The sequence below is a fragment of the Acomys russatus genome, chromosome 9 (genome assembly GCF_903995435.1).
Source record: "Acomys russatus chromosome 9, mAcoRus1.1, whole genome shotgun sequence".
NCBI lineage: Eukaryota > Metazoa > Chordata > Mammalia > Rodentia > Muridae > Acomys > Acomys russatus.
The window spans coordinates 59,327,315-59,348,203 of record NC_067145.1 but is presented as its reverse complement, the minus strand read 5'-3'; the positions used below and the strand labels follow the sequence as shown (position 1 = coordinate 59,348,203).

General features: G+C 42.8%; 2 protein-coding genes across 7 annotated transcripts in view; one reads left to right on the top strand and one right to left on the bottom strand.

Annotated features, from left to right (window-relative positions):
- LOC127194016 (3-alpha-hydroxysteroid dehydrogenase) overlaps positions 1-20,889 on the bottom strand; it is a 1,235,587-nt gene that overhangs the window by 339,401 nt on the left and 875,297 nt on the right. For 2 of the 6 annotated variants that reach the window (XM_051151414.1, XM_051151417.1), the window contains exon 1: positions 2,082-2,091. The exons of the other annotated variants lie outside the window; for them this stretch is intronic. The gene's annotated coding sequence lies outside the window, so the exon portion shown is untranslated. Of the gene's footprint in view, positions 1-2,081; positions 2,092-20,889 lie in introns of those variants that run through there. 6 annotated transcript variants of the gene reach the window in all.
- The window catches only part of Net1 (neuroepithelial cell transforming 1), a 34,404-nt gene continuing 20,871 nt past the window's right edge, over positions 7,357-20,889 (top strand). The window contains exons 1-3 of the mRNA XM_051151407.1: positions 7,357-7,521; positions 15,520-15,586; positions 19,562-19,621. Coding sequence (XP_051007364.1) covers positions 7,394-7,521; positions 15,520-15,586; positions 19,562-19,621 — 255 coding nt within the window. The 5' untranslated portion in view covers positions 7,357-7,393. The remainder of the gene's footprint in view (positions 7,522-15,519; positions 15,587-19,561; positions 19,622-20,889) is intronic.

Here is a 20,889-nt window from a genome sequence, read left to right as displayed (position 1 = left end):
AGGTTTTTTTGGTGACAACAGCCATGGACTTAATGTCAACATCACTTTACTTAGAACGAACTAATAGCCTTACAAACATTGGCATGGGGAAACCAAAGCAGCACATTCTACGATGAACAAGCTTCGTAAATCCTTATCTGCAAAGAATAGTTTCATTCCTCTCCCGTCCTCTTGGACTTTAAAAGCCGTAAACTATTACGGAAACTAGACCTTTGTCCTCTAAGTGGAAGGTCCAGTTCAGAAGGAGGGCTGTTCATTGCATCTGCACCTCAAAGAAACCTCTTAATCTACAAAGTTCACATGCAGACAGCTCCAGTAACTCCCTTCCCCAGCTGTCAGTTGCAACATCAGGAACTCTGTGGAGAGGCATATTTGCTGACAGTAAAAACAATCACCAGCAGAAATAAATCGCCCTTCATGTGCTCAGACAACACAGTAAGTAATACTGTTCTTTCCCAACACAGCAGGAATAACTTGGCTTGACAAGCCCCGCTCTTGGCTTTAGAAGCATCTGACGTTACAAAATAGCTGCATCCTAGGGTAGAGAGGAATACTATTCTTCTCTTCGCCTCTGCCACCTTTCTAAGCCCTCTCTTAGAACATCAGTCATACCATTAAAGAGTCTAAGATTGTACAAGAACCCATTGAATGTCAGCATCAATAAGTCCCAGCACACTAATAAATGCCAGTCCAAAACTGATTTGAGTTACTGAGAAAGTATAATTTTCAATTAAACTTTTAATATTAAGATAGCTGTAGATTCAAATGCAATTTTAAGAAATAAGACAGAAGGCCTCTAGTACCCTTTACACGTTTGCTTTCAGGGGAAATATCTTGCAAGACAACCTCACAGACAGAATGCTGACGTTCTACTGTAAGCATCTTTCATGTTGTAAGTCATGACTCTTAAGGTAAAAACAACTTTTACATGCTGGAGAGAAAAATCCAATGGAGCAAGACGAAGAAGAAGTAGTAGTTTGAAAGGTTATTTCCAATGAAAACTTCAAAATTCTAAGACATTAATAACTACTGTCATTTCCACAGGGAGAAAAAACTTAGAGGGAAAGTGGTTATCCAGAGGTTGTCCCAAAACAGAACTGCTAGAGGCAACAATATTCATTCTCACAGAGAGCTAAAGAGAGGCTAAAGAAAAGGCTGTGTCCTTTATCCTGTCACACATTGTGGTCCGTTAAGGATACAGGGTGGAGGAAAATGCCTTAATACAATCCATACAACCTGCCACCATGCCAAATCAACATCATTAACTGTGTCCTGTGCCCACTTACCATGCCGATCTGAAGGTGCCCCTGCAGCCCTGGGTAATGATTGAAGGGCAGTCATTTCTAGCTCACCCTTATCACGGGGCCCGGAAATGACTCCACCTGAGGGCTGAAGACTTTCTTCACTTAAAGCAACACACGCAATTTTTGATTTTTTCAGTTCTCTGATGACCATGTAGCCCTATTGGGCCTAAAGAAGCTGTCATGAAGCTTAAGCCAATGACAGTTTGTCTACTAAATTAGAGACAGTTTACCTACAACAGCTTCCAAACTATATGTATGTTGAATATAACACATTACTTTTGTTTGTGTGGGTGTGGGTGCACATTCATGTCTACGTGCATGCGTGTGGAGGCCAGAGGACAACCTCAGGTGGTGGTCCTCAGGAGCCATTCACCTAGGTTTTTGTTACAACATCTGTTGCTGTGCTGATACTTGCTGATGAAGCTAGACTGATCAGCCAATGAGGACCAGGGATCCTCCTGCCTCCACCTCTACATCACTGGTTGTCTTAGTCACTGTTCTAATGGGATGAAGAGACGCCATGACCACGGCAACTCTTAGAAAGCATTTAACTGGGGCTCGCCTACAGTTTCAGAGGTTCAGTCCATTATTGTGGTGGGAAGAATGGTGGCATGAAAGCAGCTGAAGACAGAGACTCTGAGCTTGGAATGAGCTGTTTGAAACCTCAAAGCTCATACATACTTCCTCCAACAAGGCCATACCTCCTAATCCTTTCAAACAGTGCCCTTCCCTGGCGACCAAGTATTCAAATCTGTGAACCTCTGGGGGCCAGTCTCATTCAAACAACCACACTGGTATAACAAGTTTTGAGGCCACAGCTAGGGCTCACATGCTTGTGCAGCAAGCTCTTTCCTGCCTATTCTCCCAGCCCTCCCAAACATCTTCTAAATTTTTCCTCTGATATTAAGAATTGAGTCAACGTCGATGGGGGAAATGCAAGCATATGAATATGATTTGCTGTAATAGTGAATCTACCTAAAAGGTGCCAGGAACCAAATGCTGGTCTTCTGCAAGAGCAACAAGAGCTCTTAACCAGTGTGCTGTCTCTCCAGCTCCCAATCAGCCCTTTCTGTTTCATACATGTTTCACAAGTTATCTTCTCCTTGAATAAGGTTCAAACCGCTTTAAATATAGCCAAGATCCGGCACAATCAGTGTGGTATGGATGAAGATCAGTCCTAAATAGTAGGGAAAGCAAAGAAAGTATCAGCGTGTCTGTATTTAGAGTGTCTTAGTCAGGGTTTCTAATGCTGCAATGAAACACAATGATGAAAAAGCAACTTGGGGGCAGGGGGCGGGTTTATTTTATGCTTCCACATCACAGGTTATAATCAAAGGAAGTCAGGACAGGAATTCCAGCAGGGCAGGAGCCTGGAGCAGGAACGGATGCAGAGGCCATAGACAATGCTGCCTACAAGCTTGCTCCCCATAGCTTGCTCAGCATTCTTTCTTATAGAACCCAGGAACACCAGCCCAGGGGTGGCATCACCCATGATAGGCTGGGCCCTCCCACATTAATCATTAACTGAGAAAATGCCCTACAGACCTGGATACAGCTCAGTCTTAGGGAGGCATTTTCTTAACTGAGGTTCTCCCTCTCAAAGGACTCTTTAGTTTGTGTCAAGTTGATATAAAACTAGCCAGCTCACAAGGGCTGGAGAGATGACTTGGGTTAGGGCTTAAGAGTACTTCCTGTCAAAAAAAAAAAAAAAAAAGCTGAGCGTGGTGGTGCACGCCTTTAATCCCAGCACTAGGGAGGCAGAGGCAGGTGGAACATTGTGAGTTCAAGGCCAGCCTGGTCTACAAAGCGAATCTAAGACAGCCAAGGTTAACACAGAGAGACCCTGTCTTGAAAAAACACAAAACAAACAAACAGAGAGTACTTTCTGGCTTCTAGAGACAAAGGTTTGGCTCTGAGCATCCAATTTGATAGTTCACAACCACCTGTAATTCCAGTTCTAGGGGATCTAATGCCCTCTTCTGGCCTCTTTACAACATACACACACACACCAAAATTATTATACTTTTGATTTATTGTCTTTTCTCACCCCACACATTTTTCTTCTCAGCTATTACAGTAATTGATGTCAGTGCATATGACTGAAGACTTTTAGGGGTAAAAACAATCTACACTTGAATAAATGTAGGTAACACTTAGCTTCAACCAAATTAGTGAGATTCTCTACTCAGGAAGAGAACTAGCATCCAATTTTATATAAACAAATAAAAGCATCCAACTTTATATAAACAAATAAAAAGCTTATCAACCCTGACCTAAAAATATGTTAAAGGCAGGGATAATTTGCAGAGTTGAAGACACAAGGATTCATAGGTCGTGTATTTAGTACTGAAAGATACTGGATCTGGGGTTCAGTGAGGGGTGGGCAGGAGATTTAGTCAACAGAAAGTCAATATATTGTACATTTATAAGATTTTTCCAACTTTTTCCTGGGTTTATATGACCAACTCTCAGTATGTAGTCATGATGGCTTGATTGAGAAATATCTCTCCTAGGTTCAACTCTTCAAACATCTGGTCCCCAGTCACTGGTGAAGCTCAGGATGTTTATGTGATAGAGCCTTAGGTAGAAGAACTATGGCCCTGGGGACTGGCTTTGGGGGTTCACAGCCTCACTCTGCTTCCAGTTCACTTTCTCTGCCTTTAATTTGCCGTCAAAGATGTGATCTCTCAACCTTCTGCTCCTGACACCATTCCTGCAGCTTGCTGCCATGACAACCATGATGAACTCTCATCCCTCTGGAACCATACGCCCAAATAAACTCTATGTCCTGTAAGCTGCCGTGGTCATGGCGTTTTATCACAACAGAATACCAACTAATACAACAGTCCAGTTTCCTTCTACTTGCTTCAATATATACCATGGCAGCTCTCTCGTTCAAATGTGCCTTTAATTCCATTTCTTGTGCTAAAACCTGGCTGAAGGCTTTGAAGATATTCAATACCTATGTGTGAGTAGTTACATGAAATAATTCCAAAGCAAATAAACATTAAAAGAGTTTTTCTTCACAACTCCCACACAGTCTCCACATCAGCATCTTGGGAGTATCTAGTACTTTGACAGCAAAGGTTACAAGTTCTCAAAGGACTGACTACCTGTGGTGACAAAATGAAAACCAGTTTCAGTATTGCTGAAGCTGGAGACTGACTAACTTGTTTCTATAGGTAAGAGTGTGCTGCCCCTGAAATACCTGCACTCTCTAAAATTCTGGATAGAGGCCCATTGAATGTGTTTACATTGCATTTACTAAAAATAGTACTTTCTCTTTACTATTTTCAGAGAAATAGGATGAAATGGATGAGGGGGTTTTTAATGAGGGGATTTTACTCCATAATTTTATATCATCTTAAAAGCTAAATTCGTCTTCATAAATGAGACACAGGTTCCATGTCTCACCATGTTTAAAGAATTTTTACATCAAGAAAATAAAAATTAAAAGTATTTTAAAAACCTAAAATCTTACCATCTAGAGAAAACTTAATTTGTTAATTTCAACATTTTCCTCTGTATAATTATAGAGTGATTTATAACTGATTATAGTTATTGTTTTAGTTAGGGTTTCTATTGCTGTGACGAAACACCGTGACTAAAGAAACTTGAAGAGGAAAGAGTTTGTTTGGCGTACACTTCCACATCACAGTCCATCATCAAAAGAAGTCAGGACAAGAATTCAAACAGAGGCAGGAGCTGAGCACAGGTCACAGGGGAGTGCTGCTTACTAGCTTGTTCCTTATGTCTTGCTCAGCCTGTGTTGTTATAGAACCCAGGACCACCAGGACTTGACCCAGCCCGCCAGGGTTCGACTAGCGCTCGGGAGGAAAGTTTTCCTGTATAGGGACAGAACACAATACACGAAGAAGGGAGCAAGTCTAGATTCTGATCAAACCCTGTTTATTGAAATTTTTCACAGAGTTTTTATAGGCACAAAGGCATGGGTATTTGCATAAGCAAGGGTTGCTATGGATACCTAACTCTGGAATCCTCCAGCAGGTGTCTACCTTTATAGCTGCTATAATTACAGGAGAGAGAAATTCCAGAGAGAAAGGAAAGTTGTGAAAGATCTGGTTAGTCAGGAAAAAGTTCCCGGAATTGCTGTTTGCAGGCAGCTGGCCTTTAATCTGATTTTACCAGTAGTCTTACTGGAAAAGCTAGTTTATAGCCAGAAAGGAGTAGCTCTTACTATGAGCTTGGGGGGTCTTAGAATGACCATCCCCCACAATAAACCACAACAGGTGTCTAACAGCTGAACCACAACAGGGTCAGCTGGTTTCTGGTAAATGACAGACTGCTGGAGAAATAGGAACCTAGGCTCTGACAAGATGGCTGAACATTGGCCATATAGCTCGTCCCCTACAAGGACTGGCCACAACGGGCAGGACCCTCACACATCAATCATTCACTCTACAGGCTTGCCTACAGCCCAGTGTTTTAGAGGCATTTTCTTAATTAACGTTCCCTCCTCTTAGATGACTGTCTCATGTGTCAAGTTGACATAAAACTAGCCGGCACAGTTCTGTATTTCATGTTTCTACCTAAACTGTTTTATTTTATTACATTCTTTTGTTGTTGGTTGGTTGGATGGTTGGTTGGTTTTCGAGACAAGGTTTCTCTGTGTAGCCCTGGCTATCCTGGAACTCACTCTGTAGACCAGGCTGGCTGCAAACACTCAGAGATCTGTCTGCCTGCCTCTGCCTCCCAAGTGCTGGGATTAAAGGTGAGTACCACCAGCACCTGGCATACCTTTTATTTTTAATTATTTATTTTATTTTTTGAAGATTATAATTACATTCCTCCTTCCTAACCTTCCCTTATACCTTCTCTTGCTATCTTTCACATTCATGACCTCCTTTTTCATTAATTGTTGTTACATGCATATATGTATATGCCTATAATATTCCTAAATACATAAATACAACCTACTCAGTATGTATGATGTTACTTGCATATGTTTTTTAGGGCTGACCATTTGGTATTGGATAACCAATTAGTGTGTTCTTCTCTGGGGAAGACTGTTTTTTATAACCTAAAGATAGTCTTTGTAGTCTATGAGCTGCATTTAGACATCTCCTATTCATTTGAATTGCCTCTAATTTTTTAAATTATGTATAGATACTTTCTTACAGCTAGTATTATTTTTAAGATAACATCCCACAAAAAAAAAGAGACTACAGAGAAAGAATAAGCAGGCTACCAAGATGAGACTTGATAGCCTATGACCATATAGTGGGGGAGGAGGTCTCCCTTGGTCACAGACATAAGGGAGGGGAATAGGGTGAAAGCAGGAGGGAGGGAAGAATGGGAGGATACAAGGGATGGGATAACAATTGAGATGTAATCTAAATAAATTAATTAAATTAATTTTTAAAAAGATCATTGGCAATATTTTAAATTAAGGAACGTTTTTTATTTATCAGTCGTAGTGTAATAACCCAAAAAGGTCCTTTGTTTCATTCTGTACCTTTTGCAGTCTTGCTAACAGAGAAAGCAACCCTTTTCATTTGGCAAGGCAACATTGTCCTGCTTACTGAGAGACAGGAGGACATAACTAGACCTCCCTGGTTATCTAGAGACATCCCTGAGAGCACAGTTATTGTCTTTGGCCACTGAGCATATATCCCACAGGAATAATTCAGTGTTTATATGCCCAACTGCGCCTTGCTTTGGGGTCGTTACTTTCAACCTAATGCTAAGCAACATCAAATGGTCAACAGCTTCCAATCCTTTTTCCTGGCCTGCAGCGAAAGTTCCAGTGAATAGAGACTGCCTTTGGGAGATTCAGCGATGGAGTTAGAATAAACCCCACAAATGCCTGACTTTAACTCCATCAATCTCCCAGGAGTGTGCAGAGAGGGCTTCAAGACTAGGGCGGGACTCCACGTATCCTAGCAACCGCTTCTCGCTCTCTGATTGGCTGATCGCTGAGCAGCCGCCATTTTCAAATCCCCGGATGATGGCGGTAGTGGTTCTCTGCTAGAAGGCAACCTTCTGTCTCGCAGAAGCTGGCGGGCACTGTGCCCGCCACGATCGGTCTCCCGGGCACTGGGCCACCGCCCCACCCCCTATCCCCGGACATGGAGCCAGAGCCGGCGGCTCAGAAGCAGCCCCGGCCGCGGAGGAGAAGCCGCAGGGCCTCAGTGCTCTGCGAGAACGGAGCCGCGGGGCTTCCGGCCGACACACCCGGGCCGGCGGCGGACGGGAGGTGGGTAGGGAGAGTCGGGGATGGATCCGGGACACCCGGGTAGTAGGTGGATGTGGGGAGCCAGGGATGGAGACTGGGAGGGGGGTGGACGGGAGAGCAGGGAGGTGATCTGGGACTGGGAATGCAGCAGAGACTTGGGGAAGGCCGGGCAGAAATGCGGGAACCTGCGGGAAGACAGGACGCTGGCCAGGCGGGAGACACCGAGGGCTAGCCTTGAGCCGAGGCCCCAAACAGCAGGTGCTCGGCCCTGCTTAGAAAGGGCCGACTTGTTGACAGTCTCCTTTAACTCCTTACTGGGGAACCATACTTCGGCACCAGAACTGCTTTCTACGAGAAACTAGTTGTGGACGCAGGTGCCCGGACCACAACTGTCATGGAACCTGTGGTGAGGGATGAAGTGTCACCCAAGCAGACACCAGCCTTTTAAGTTTAAAAGCTACTGTTCCAATCAAATTGTGGTTTTGGTTTTTGTTTTGTTTCTTTCTTTGTTTGTTTGTTTGTCTGCTTGTTTTTGTTTTTGTTTTTTCAGACCAGAATTGGCCAGGCTCCCAGAATGAGGAGATCAAAGAAAGATGCTGTCTGGCTTTTTAGTTATTAGCACATTCTCTGTTGTGTCTTCATTTCTTTGTGTCTGGAAAAGATGAACACTAGGTTGACTTTAGAAATCTGTGTCTGGAAGAGAGGCCATGGAAATCACAATATTTTTATCAAATAGGAAATGGAAATGGCCGTTGCCTGGGCTGCTCTGTAATGCTTTTGGCTCTTGAAATGTGAAGATTTTGTCTTAAAGTACTGAATGTAGTGGCTCACCATTATAATGCTGTACTCTGTTGAAGCTACAAGGGACGTAACTTTGTTTGAGTTCTGTGTCTTTGAATTCTGTGCAGTGACTTTACAGTAGTGTCTACTTCATAAAAGGCATAGAGAACTTAGGTGCTTCATGGTGGGCCTGTGCAGAGAACTTACATAAATCTTGTCTGTCAGTTTTTATCTGTAAAAGTAGCAGTCCTGTGTCAGCTCCATCTTTTCAGGTGTCCCCATGGTCCACTTGACATGGTTTCAGGGTTGTTTTGTTCTGTTCTGTTCTGTTCTGTTGATTTTGTTTCTGAGACAAGTTCCCACTATGTAACTTGGTCGCCCCAGAACTCACAAACTCACACTGTACTTCTGAACCAGAGCAGGCTGCATGCAGGTGCACAGACCAAAACTCACTGAACCGGTGATAAAGAGAGGAATTGTCACCTGAGTGGGCACCAAAGCTTTCTGTCTAAAAACTGGTCTGTCTTCCCTGGCCTCCCCAGTTCTAGGATTACAGCGTGTGCCACTACGCCCAGATCATTTGACATGATTTGAAACTAATTTTTTATATGTAATTTATAGTCCCGTTGCACCAAATGGTTTTGAGGAATATGCAGACAACTTACTTTCACTAACAAGGCTAAGTGGCTCCGTAAAGAGCTAGATCCATTCACTTGGTGCTGATATTTCTTAGTTTGAAGTCTTAGATAATTTTGACGTCAGTTCTTGCCTTCTGAAACTTCCTCTCCTCCAGTTAGAGCCTGTGTTTAAGAAGTCAAAGTGCAGAGAGAAGTCATCTTTGAGCCTGAGGATTAGGAGAATCAGGAAAGACTAGTGACGGGAACAGAAAAGGAGGACTTGGAAAGATGGATGGAAGCAGTGCCACAATCTACTCAGTCAGTGATACTGTGCACCTGCCCTAATGTCAGACCCTGTTGTAGATAGTGGGGATTCTAGTGAACAAAGGTAGATGAAGCTCCTGCTCTTAGGAAGCTGAAGTTCTCTTGGGAGGGGTTGGTCACACCGTAAAGTCAACTGAAGCCTCATGAGGGTTAGGGTTTTTTTGGTTTTGTTTGTTGTTGTTTTTAGCAACAAGTGCTCTTTTTTATATTAGTAATTTATTTATTTTTATTTCATATGCGTTGCTGTTTTGCCTGCATGTGTGATTGTGTGAAGTTGTCAGGAGTTACAGGCAATTAAGAGCTGCCGCGTGGGTAGTGGGAATTGAGCCCAGGCCCTCTGGAAGGCCAGTGCTCCTTATCACTAACTATCTAGCCCTGATGTTAATCATTTTAAGAGATCACAGGGGAAGTCTCTTGGTAATAACGCAATTGGAAAGAAGGCAGGGATGGAGACATGATAATTTGGGAGATGCTCTCCTCAGCATAGAGAGCAGCAAGCACAGTGTTTGAAGAAGAATCCTACTGGGTTTGTCCAGGGAATTTCAAACCAGGTGACTGAGGTGACGTGAAGCCAGTGGGGAGTGGGAGGAAATGGAGAGACTGAGAGATCCTGTAGTAGTCAGTGCCTGGTGGACCTTCATTGTAAGAGCTTCAAGTGCAGGCCGGTGAGATGGCTCAGTAGGTCAAGGCAAGTGCTGCCAAGCCTGACCTGAGTTTGATCTTCAGGACCCACATACCGGAAGGAGAGAGCCCACCTCCAAGTTATTAAGTTATTATCTGACCTACACACATATACACATACATAAATGTAAATGTATTTTTTAAAGAATTTCAAATTTGATTTAGTGAGTTAGAAGTTAGGGGAAATGATATAGACACAGATGATCATGGCTTTGGATCCAGATATTTAGTAACTTATATGAGTACTCAACACTGTGTTAGAAAGTTTTGGTTAAGTATATTAAATTCGTTTACACTATTTTCAGCCTTTTGGGTTTGGTTGGTTGTTCATTCATTTTGAGGCCATGTTTCACCAGGCTTGCCTGGAACTTTGTGTGTAGCCGTAGATAGCCTCAAACTCCTGATCTTCCTGCCTCTACCTCAGATGTGCACCACGACAATTAGTTGTTTTCACTCCTTTCAAATAAGAGTTTATTGTCTTACATTGAGTATTAAATGAGAATAGTTTGCAGTGGGCTGAAAAAAAAGTATGATTTATACAGAAAATAAATTAATGCCAGATACAAAGACTAGGGAGATAGAAAGTCATACAGTAGGAAGAAATAAACAAGGTAAGTAGTGTTTGCTACACACGACTAGTGATGGAGTCATATAGATGCAAGTCAACGGAATACTTCATGCTGGCTTGAGAAGACAGGAAATAACTCACTGGTGTAATCCCTGAGTCTGAGAGGATCGTTGGTTTAGGGTGCATAATGAGTGGATAGCTATAGGAGATGCACCCCAAAAGGTAGACTGCTTGTCTAGCATATATGAGGCCCTGGGTTTCATCCCTAGCTCCTCATAGTATTGGGTATGTTGCTATATACCTGTAATCCTAGTTCCCTGAAGTAGAGGGAGGGGGACCAGAGGTGCGGGCCATCTTAGAGGAAACCCTGCCTCACTAAATAGATTAGATTTCCCACAAGAATTTAGCATGGTGATTACATTTTGAGTCAAACTTTTTTTAAAAAATGAAAAAACAAAAGAGTATGCCTTTCCAAAAATTTTGGAAGTTGGCCCTGTCACACATGTTTTCTGGGCACAGTTTACTTTTCCATGATGTTCAAAATAAATAGAAATTTGTTGTTGAAAGAGGGAAAGTGTCCTACTGTAGCCGGTTGTTGACAGGGAAAGTGTCCTACTGTACCCGGTTGTTGACAGGAAAAGTGTCCTGCTATAGCCGGTTGTTGACAGGGAAAGTGTCCTACTGTAGCCGGTTGTTGACAGGGAAAGTGTCCTGCTATAGCCGGTTGTTGACAGGGAAAGTGTCCTGCTATAGCCGGTTGTTGACAGGGAAAGTGTCCTACTGTAGCCGGTTGTTGACAGGGAAAGTGTCCTGCTATAGCCGCTTGTTGACAGGGAAAGTGTCCTACTGTAGCCGGTTGTTGACAGGGAAAGTGTTCTGCTGTAGCCGGTTGTTGACAGGGAAAGTGTCCTATTGTACCCGGTTGTTGACAGGGAAGTGTCCTGCTATAGCCGGTTGTTGACAGGGAAAGTGTCCTACTGTAGCCGGTTGTTGACAGGGAAAGTGTCCTGCTATAGCCGGTTGTTGACAGGGAAAGTGTCCTACTGTAACCGGTTGTTGACAGGGAAAGTGTCCTGCTGTAGCCGGTTGTTGACAGGGAAAGTGTCCTACTGTAGCCGGTTGTTGACAGGGAAAGTGTCCTGCTATAGCCGGTTGTTGACAGGGAAAGTGTCCTACTGTAGCCGGTTGTTGACAGGGAAAGTGTCCTGCTATAGCCGGTTGTTGACAGGGAAAGTGTCCTGCTGTAGCCGCTTGTTGACAGGGAAAGTGTTCTGCTATAGCCGGTTGTTGACAGGGAAAGTGTCCTGCTGTACCCGGTTGTTGACAGGGAAAGTGTCCTACTGTAGCCGGTTGTTGACAGGGAAAGTGTCCTACTGTAGCCGGTTGTTGACAGGGAAAGTGTTCTGCTGTAGCCGGTTGTTGACAGGGAAAGTGTCCTGCTGTAGCTGGTTGTTGACAGGGTTTGAAAGAGTCACATCATCAGATTGGGTGTGGTTTCCAGTTAGCTTTTTTTTTCCCCCTCAAAAGCTAATTTTTGTTTCCAACTTTCACACATCAAATTCTTAGGTCAGTATAGTCCTTATGGAATTAAGTGATAACTTTTTATGGCTGTGATAAGCAACATGACCAAAAAAGTAACTTGGTGAAGAAGGGGTTTTGTTTTTTGTTTTTTTCGTTTCTTGTTTTGTTTTGTTTTGTTTTGTTTCATCTTATAACTTGTTGTCCATCACCCAGAGCTGTCAGGACAGGAATTCAGGGCAGGAACCTGAAGGCAAGAACTGATGCCGAGACCATGGAGGAACATGGCTTATAGCTTGTTCTCCAGCCCCATGTTCAGCTACCATTCTTATACCACCCGGGCCACCTGCCCAGATGTAAAAGTAACGGCTTTTCTGTGCCCACCTGTGCCTGCCTGTGTCTGAATAACACAAACACCTACTATATTTATTATAAAGCTTCAAGCACTATACCTGGGCAGATACTGAGCTATTCTAACCCAGCAATACTGGCCTGGCCTACTTCCCAGCCACATGGCCCATTATCTGCCATATTAGTCTTCCCTGGCACTCCCTCTTTATCTGAGTCCCACTGGTAACTCCCTCATGGTGACTTTCCTCTCTGGTTCCCACCTGGGGTTCCCTCACTGGGATGGGAAGTTCCACCTTAACTCTTCTGCCTAGCACATTATTAACCAATCAGAACTGATGGAGAATAATTTTTACACAACATTAAGACAGGAGGTGCTTCATAATAATGACAATGCCAACGTCTGGACCATAACCAGATCTCTGGGTACAGATAGCAACATTTGAATGCACAGTGCACAAAAACATTCTCCAACACCCAGAGAACTGGGTCCTCACACATCAATTATTAATCAAGAAAATGCCCCCACAGATTTGCTACAGGCCAGTCTAATTGAGGCATTTTCTCACTTGAGGTTCCCTTTTTCCAGATGACCAATTGTCAATGTATAAAGAGTAAGACACTTTAGAGCATTCAGCCTTAAATGAGATGTCCTTATCAGCTTCCTCCCTTTTGTGGCTCCATGTAGAAATGGCAGAAAGATTCTAGGATCCAGAGTTGGTAGATGACTTCAAGGAAACAGTATCTTCCAGACATAACAGGACTGACACACATCTAGATTCACAGAGACTGAAACATGCACAAAACTTGCAGCAGGTTCAAACTAGACTACAAAGTCCCACCCAGAACCAAGAAGCTATGTGCAGTTGATACCAGCTAGGAAAGGGAAAATTTCTCCCCAATGCAATGTCACTGGTACATCAGCCACACTCCAGGACAAGTCCATGCCCAGGTGTCTTCTTATTCAGTGTTCTATTGCTGTGAAGAGACACCACTCTATAAAAGAAAGCATTTAATTGGAGGCTTGCTTGTAGTTTCAGAGGCTAGTCCATTATCATCATGATGGCAAGAATGGCGGCACATGGGCACACAAGCGCTAGAGAAGTGGCCACAGTTTTACATCCAGGTCTCAGGCAGAAGGCAGTCTGACTGGGCCTGACATGGGCTTTGGAAACCTCAAAACCCATCCCCAATGACACACTTCCTCCAACAAGGCCACACCTCCTAATCCTCCTAATCCTTTCAAAGAGCTCCAGTGATAACTAAGCATTGAAATATATAAGCCAGTGGGGGCCATTCTTACTCAAACCACCCTACCAGGGGTAGTTGGCCCACACAAAACAGGTAACATGTTTTGTTTTGTTTTGATGTGTGTGTTGTGCACATGTACAAGTTTTGCTTTAGGGGTGTGTGTGTGTGTGTGTGTGTGTGTGTGTGTGTGTGTGTGTGTTTTAATTTTGTTTTGATTTTTGATTTTGTGTTTTTCCTGTTGTTTATTTTGAGAGAGACAGAGACATGATGTTGGGTGGGTAAGGAGGTGGGAAGGATCTAGAAGGAGGTGGGGGAGGGAAAAGAATATGATCAAAGTATATTCTGTGAAAAAATGTATTTCATTTTTATTTGTTTCTTTTGTATATGTATAGGCATGTATATGTGGACCCTAGAGATGAAACATAGGGTGATAGATTTGGTGGTAGGCGCCTTTTATGGACAAAGCTATCTTAACAGCTAGTTTTACCATTCTTTAGTGAAACCATTCCATTAGCCATTTTTCCTTTGTTGTCTTTGCTGAAATATACACTTCTGCTTTATATTTTTCTTAGAAAAGTATAGGAACCCTTGTATTTGATTTAAGCGTGTAATTTTTGCCATCTGTAATGTTGTAGTAATGTATGGTAAAGTAAGCTTGTGCATAAGGGTCAAGGTAAGAGTCAGATTTATAAATGGGCCCTGACCTAGCCAAGAAGCTAAATAATAAGTTGACTAGCAATCGATTTAAAATAGCTAAATTTTATTAGTAACTGTGTACTTTAAATTTCTCTCCTGTTTACATCTTAAATTGTTTTTTAAGATTTAGTTTTATAAAATTTGTGAATATTTTGCTTCCATAAATGTATACGCACTTATGTGTGTGCCCAGTGCCTATGAAGGCCAAAAGAAGACATCAGATCCCTGGAGGTGGAGTTACAGGTGGTTGTGAGCCCACGTCCTCCACAAGAGCAGCAAGTGCTCTCAGCTCATGTGCCATCTCTGCAGCCCCACGCTTACACCTTAGAATCACGCAGAGAAGGCCTGATACCCACCTCACATCCAGTCACAATGGGCTACCACTCCACGTCCTCTTCTGGTTACCCCGCGACAGCTCCAACCAGGTTACACTTGAGCCCCCGCCCCGTTTTGCCGCATTATAAAGCTCACACTGATGATGAAGCAGCTGATGAGACCCCCAGGCTTCAGCAAGCTTGGGGGTGGGGGGGTTCTGCTTTCCTCGTTTGCCTGCCGTTGTCCATATGAGAGAAAAGTCTTTGTTCCACATTCTATGCTTCTTAAGTGATGAGCAGTATAGCTGATGGGTATGCCGGTGCTGGGTTTCGTGGTTAATTTTTCTTTACATAGTTTGTAAATGTAGACATTTATATTTTGTGTAAACACAGGCCTGTATTGTAGAAAGATAAAGCCAAGTTCTGTAGCAGGATTCTTGCTTTACCTCTAACTTTTAAAACCCAGAAGAGATTATATTAATGTAAATAACAGGATTTTAGTTTTATTGTATTAATTTTTTTACTTATTTTAAAATATTAGGCATAAGTTTTGAATTGTACCAAGTATAGATTCACATTCCTTTGGTTTTATTATTAATAAAATAATTATTAAAGCTGTTATTGTACATTAATAGATTTTATATTTTTCAGTTGTGTATATACTCCTAAGATGAGCTCTGTTTGGTTTGGTAAATTGTTTTTTAATAGTAATCTCTCCACTAATTTTATGTAGTCTCTTCTCAGTGTAAAGACTCTGGGGATGAAATATGCCCTATTATGTTTTGGGTTGCTCTCTCTGACTGCTGACCTTGCATCACTATTCTAGCTAGGTTTGAAACTAAAAATGATGACTTTTTATCTGTCAAGTACCTTACTGTACTGAAATTACTCTGCTCTGTTCATCTGGCTCTTCTGTCAGTAGGTGCTCCCTTCGGAGAGGCAGCTCCTTCACATTTCTAACCCCTGGCCCACACTGGGACTTCACTTTGGTGAGTAGATAACCTGGGTTTTCATTTGAAAACGTGTTAGGGTCCATTGCTGGGATGTCTATTCGTTCTGCCGTGCAGCTCGGGTGTGCTTGTGACTGTCTCATAAGGCAGAGCCTGTAGAGCTGTACGTGTCAGCCTGATGCAGTCCTTTATTGCCAGCCAGCTGAAAGAAAGTTTTATTTCAAGTAAATAAAACATTTTTCAAAGCACTTACAGAAATTCACCTTTAACACTAAACCTTTCTGTTCCTTTGAATGTTACAAAGTAAGCATTATTTTAGGTAATTCCCTGACATTTTATACTATGCTAAAAGTAAATTTATGCTTGATTATAGGTGTCATATATTTATATATGTATATATGTGATGAGTGAGTGGTTATTTGCTGTTGCTTACCTCGACCATTTTCAGGGAGAGGATTTTTTTTAGATTTACTTTTCTCTTGTGTGCATGGCTGTTGTGTGCACGGCTGTTGTGTACATGGCTGTTATGTGCACGGCTGTTGTGTGCACCGCTTTTAAGTGCTCATGGCTGTTTTGTCTCCATGCAAGTGTGTCTGTGTACCACATGCATGTGTGGAAACAGAATCCCCTGGAACTGCAGTTACATGTGGATGTTAGCTGCCATGTGGATGCTGGAAATCGAACTTGTGTCTTGAAAAAGCAGCCAGTGCTCTTAACCATTGAGCCATCTCTCCAAACCTAGGACAAGATTTTACAAAGGCTTTTCATTTTTTGTGATAGGATGAAGAAAGTTGATTCTTTTTGTATTCAAAACTAAGTACATTGTAATGTACTCATTATTTTTATGCTTTTCTTATTTAAGGAAAATAACCAACAACAAAAAAAGATTCATTTTCTGTTTTGCCAAGTGTTACTTATATGTCTGGATGTTGAGATGGATTCAAGAAGACATGGTTAATCTGTATCCTGTGCTTCTGTGTTTTATACATATTTCCCACATTTATCATTTGTCCAATGGTCATAGAAAGTGTCATGATTTTAGCTCCATCTGTACGCATATTTGAAATATTTTCATTGTGGAAATAGGATCAAATTTAATTGAAATAAGTCCATGAAAAGATACGTGCAACCTTTGTGGGGAAATGAGGAGAGCGTTGGAGAGCGTGGAAGAAGGACATTCCTGCCTGGGTGGAGAGATGCTCTCTTCAAGCAGGAAAAGACTGCCATAAAAAAGAGTCCGTTCTCTTCAAATAACTCCACATTTTGTATGGCTTTATAAGAGAGCTGATTAGAGTTCACTAGCCCCCCTTCTGCAATTCCCATGCAAGGAGACCCAGACCCAAGATGAGGAAGCATGCTGATGCTGTTAGTCACTAAGGCGCAGTGTGCTATGGCACACATGGTAAGTAGACCACAAGATAAGGAGGTTTGTTCCTCCAGGCGTTTCTGCTCAGTGCAGTCCAGACGATGGAGCTGCCAACCACTGGCTGAAACCTTGGAAACTCTCAAATTTCAGGTATTTATTACAGTGAAGAAAAGTAATAACATACAGGATCATTTTCTGGATTCCCTGTTAGTCACTTTTTTCCACTGTAATAAATATCTCATCTTGTGGTGGGCAGGAAACAAAGGACAGACAGGAGGGGGCCAGACATGCTCTGCGGTTCCAGGGCACAACCCCAGAGACTCAGCTTCTCCACTAGGCCCCTCCTTCCTCCATTCTGTGCTCCCAGTGGTCTTTGAGGTTTTGAACCTATCAATTTTAATCATTGATGAAGGTAGGAGCCTCATGATGCAGTCATTTTCCCAGAAGAAGGCTTGCATCAGGACCATGACTTCAATTCATGAGCAGTTTGCAGAGAACAGTTCATATCCAAACCACAGCACCCACACATGTTTGAGGATTTACTCTATCCACAGGTATAATAGGTGAACAGAGCTCTTAGCATATAGGGTGGGAGGAGGCAGCTGACTGCCTGACTGCATGCTGCATACTAATAAAAGTAACTTTCGCTAATCCAAGAGAAGCCTGAAAGTATTTGAAAGAAGCAATAGCACACTGTCTCAAATAGCGTCAGCTTTCTCTGTTCCTGTGGCCACAACTACAAATGGTCATGTGTGTGCTCTTTCCCTCACACTCTTCCCTTGCTCCATATTTCCCTCCTCCTCCTCTCTCCTTCCTGTGTAGGTCTGTCCATCTGCAGCCTCTCCCAACCTTGTCAGCAACTCCATATGTATTGTTCTAGATTTTGTGCATAGGGTTTGCTAGTTAATATGCAGGTTCCCCCAGACATGTAGAAATATCTAGGAGTTGAGGATAGCTGGCTTTGTAAAGTCACGATCATGTTGTTCGTAGTTTTCTGTATCATTTTTAATGTGGTGACTTTTTCTTTTCAAGGCAGGGTTTCTCTGTGTAACGTTGGCTGTCCTGGAACTTGTTCTGTAGAGGCCAGGCTGGCCTCAAACTCACAAAAATCTGCTGCCTCTGCCTTCTGAGGCCTGAAATTAAAGGCATGCTGCTGCCACCACCACCTGGCTTAACATGACTTTCTAATCAATAAGATTTCTTAAAATTTGTCGCTTTGGTTTTGACGTTTTCTCGCAGTCATGATTTATAGTGTCTCTTCATTTCTTATATCATTTCTCAGTGCCTTTCAAGTTCAGCTGGGAGGGTGCGCTGCAGTGTTACCTGCCTTACCATTTCTTTCTGCTGTGCCTTCCTCGTTCCCCAGGAAGGTGGTGTCTGCCCCGCCCACCCACCCCGAGTGATTTTGGATTTGGGGGGTTGTTTTTTAATTAGGTTTATTCATTTTGTTTTATGTGAGCTTTGCTTGCGTGTATGTATATGCACCACATTCCTGCTTGGGCCCCATGGAGGGCAGAAGAGGGTACTGGATCCACTGGAAGTGGATTTTTTTTTTTTTCCACTTAAATTGAATTTTGTTTCGACCTTTTGCAAGGGGGTTTAAATAGCTCTTCTAACTTGACAGAGTTCCTCTCCTTTTCATATGTCTGGCTTTCTCTGGTCCCTGGCTCCATCATCCCCCCCCCCACCCCCCTAGCCCCTACCCCGTCGTCTATCTAGATGTCTTCTCTCTTAACCACTCTGCTCAGTTGTAACTGGGCTGCAAGCCCATTCTCACTGTGGGGCCGAGCACCAGAAGCGCCTCCGTGGTTAGTGCTGGGCATTCACAAGAGGTAGTCCGGCCTCCTGGGATGTTACCTTATTTTGACACGTGGAATGAGGAAATCCTATAGAAGGGTGATTATTTAGTATTGATTAGGAACTATAAATGATGGACATGTACACAGTTATGCTACGACTGGAACCAAGCAGAGCTGACTGATTACTAAGATCATTCCAGGACATGGTGGCTCCTCTTCCATTTGACAAATTCTGCACCAGGCAATAAATCTGAGTTCAGGCTATAAGAAAAGGATCTTACCCCCTAAAAAAGACTTCTCTCATTCCTCGATGAACAGTAAGTTCTGTTAAAAACCTGCTGCATTTCTGTATAAAATATTTTCTTTTTTCCTAGACCAGTTCAGATAGCTCACAGCTTATGTAAGAGCGCTGGTCTGAAAAAGTAACATGAGGAAGGGTTTTAGTGAAGTGAAGTGGCAATCACTTCAGGAAAAGAGGGAGCACTTAGTCAGAGGGCACTGTTCAGGCAGTGCGTATTCCAGGGGCAATCTGTGCATCTCCCTAATCAACATGATTGTTTTCTTTTGAAGTGACTTTTTTAATATTTCCTTTATTTGTGTGTGCCTATATGTATACAGATGCCCACAGAGTTCAGAAGAGGGCATTGGATCCCCTGGAGCTGGAGTTACAGGAGATTGTACAATGCTGGCGTAGGTGCTGGGACTAAACCTCCTGTCCAATGAAAGAGCAGCCTGCTTTCTTAACTGCTCCAGCTCCTTGGACTGGAGCTTCTAGTTGAATGGAGTCTTTGTTTAAATGCAGTAACACATAGTTCTATATGTAAGTCAGGTCTTTCTTTTTCCTTACAGAAAAGAAAACGAAGAGAGAAAGAAGATGATGTCGTAAGCCTTGGCAGCCTTGATCTGAAGGTAAGCCTTGCTGCCCCCCCCCCCCCCCCCGCCTGCTGCTGTCCATCAGGATGTAAAACCCTGAGCACCTTCCCTGCCTGCATGACACTACACTGTCAGCCGTGGTGGTTGTGCTAACACTCTGCAGCTGTGGGCAGCCCCTACTTAAGAGTTGCCTTGGTCATGGTGTCTCTTCACAGCAGTAGAACCCTAAGACACTCTCTTTTTTGGTTTTACTTGCTGTTAAGAATGAAAGAAAAGCCATTCTCAAAACACTAGTAAGCTGTGACTAGTAAAGACCCAGGCCGTGATCTCTGGAAAGACAGGAGGTAGCAGCAGGCCAGTCACAGGAACACTGTGCCCTTTCCAGAAGAACGAGCAAGCTCGCTCAACTGGGCCCCAGCCCCTCGGTGCATGCGAGACGCATCAGAGTTGAAGCTTCTGTGTGAAATCTCCCAAATGCTAAGTACTGGGACAGGCTTGTTATTGTTGTTTTCTTTAAAACAAAAACTACAAGTCAGAGGTGGCCCATTGGCTTCAAATATGTGGGCTACGGCAAACTGAAACTTGGCACTCACAATTATATAAAATACTTAAGACTCCTTTTATGTAAAAACTGTTCTTGAGTCTAAAGCCTAATGTCCTTGGAATAAACCAGTTTTTGTCAGTTGGTAAATGCTAGGGCATGGGGTAAACAGTGAGGATGGGTGGCAACCGACCTACGAGAATCCATTTTGTGGAGTGGGTTTTTCTTTTTAAGTAAGCAGAATAGAAAAACACGAGTTAGAATATGGCATTCTCTAAATCACCTCTCTGGAAAAACACTAAAAATGGTATTCTGCCAGCAGCTCCCTGCTTTTTTACTTTGGTAAATGTAATCGATATGTTTTATTTGATGCCTGTCCTATGGCTGGAATATGTTGTACTCTATTTACCTTCGTGTTCAGTAACCTAGCCACATGGCCTGATGTGTAGTAAGTGACCAAAAAACACTCAACAGATGAATGTACGAAGTAATAAAGGTGAATGAAGTAAGACCAAGGTTTTAAGTAGATAGTGTGATCATTGAGTTATGAGTTTTGATTTTTGGTATCTTATTTTAGAATTTCATACTGTTAGTGGTTGACTTTTCATGTTAGAAATCGTTGCCTGTTTTGTCCTATAACTGTGATTGTTCATTATTTTCTGTGGTGTGTGTGTGTGTATTACTAAAGAGCTGTACTATTCTGTATTATATGTAAAATAATTAGTATAAGGGGTACATGGGTTTTTGGGTTTTTGGGTTTGGT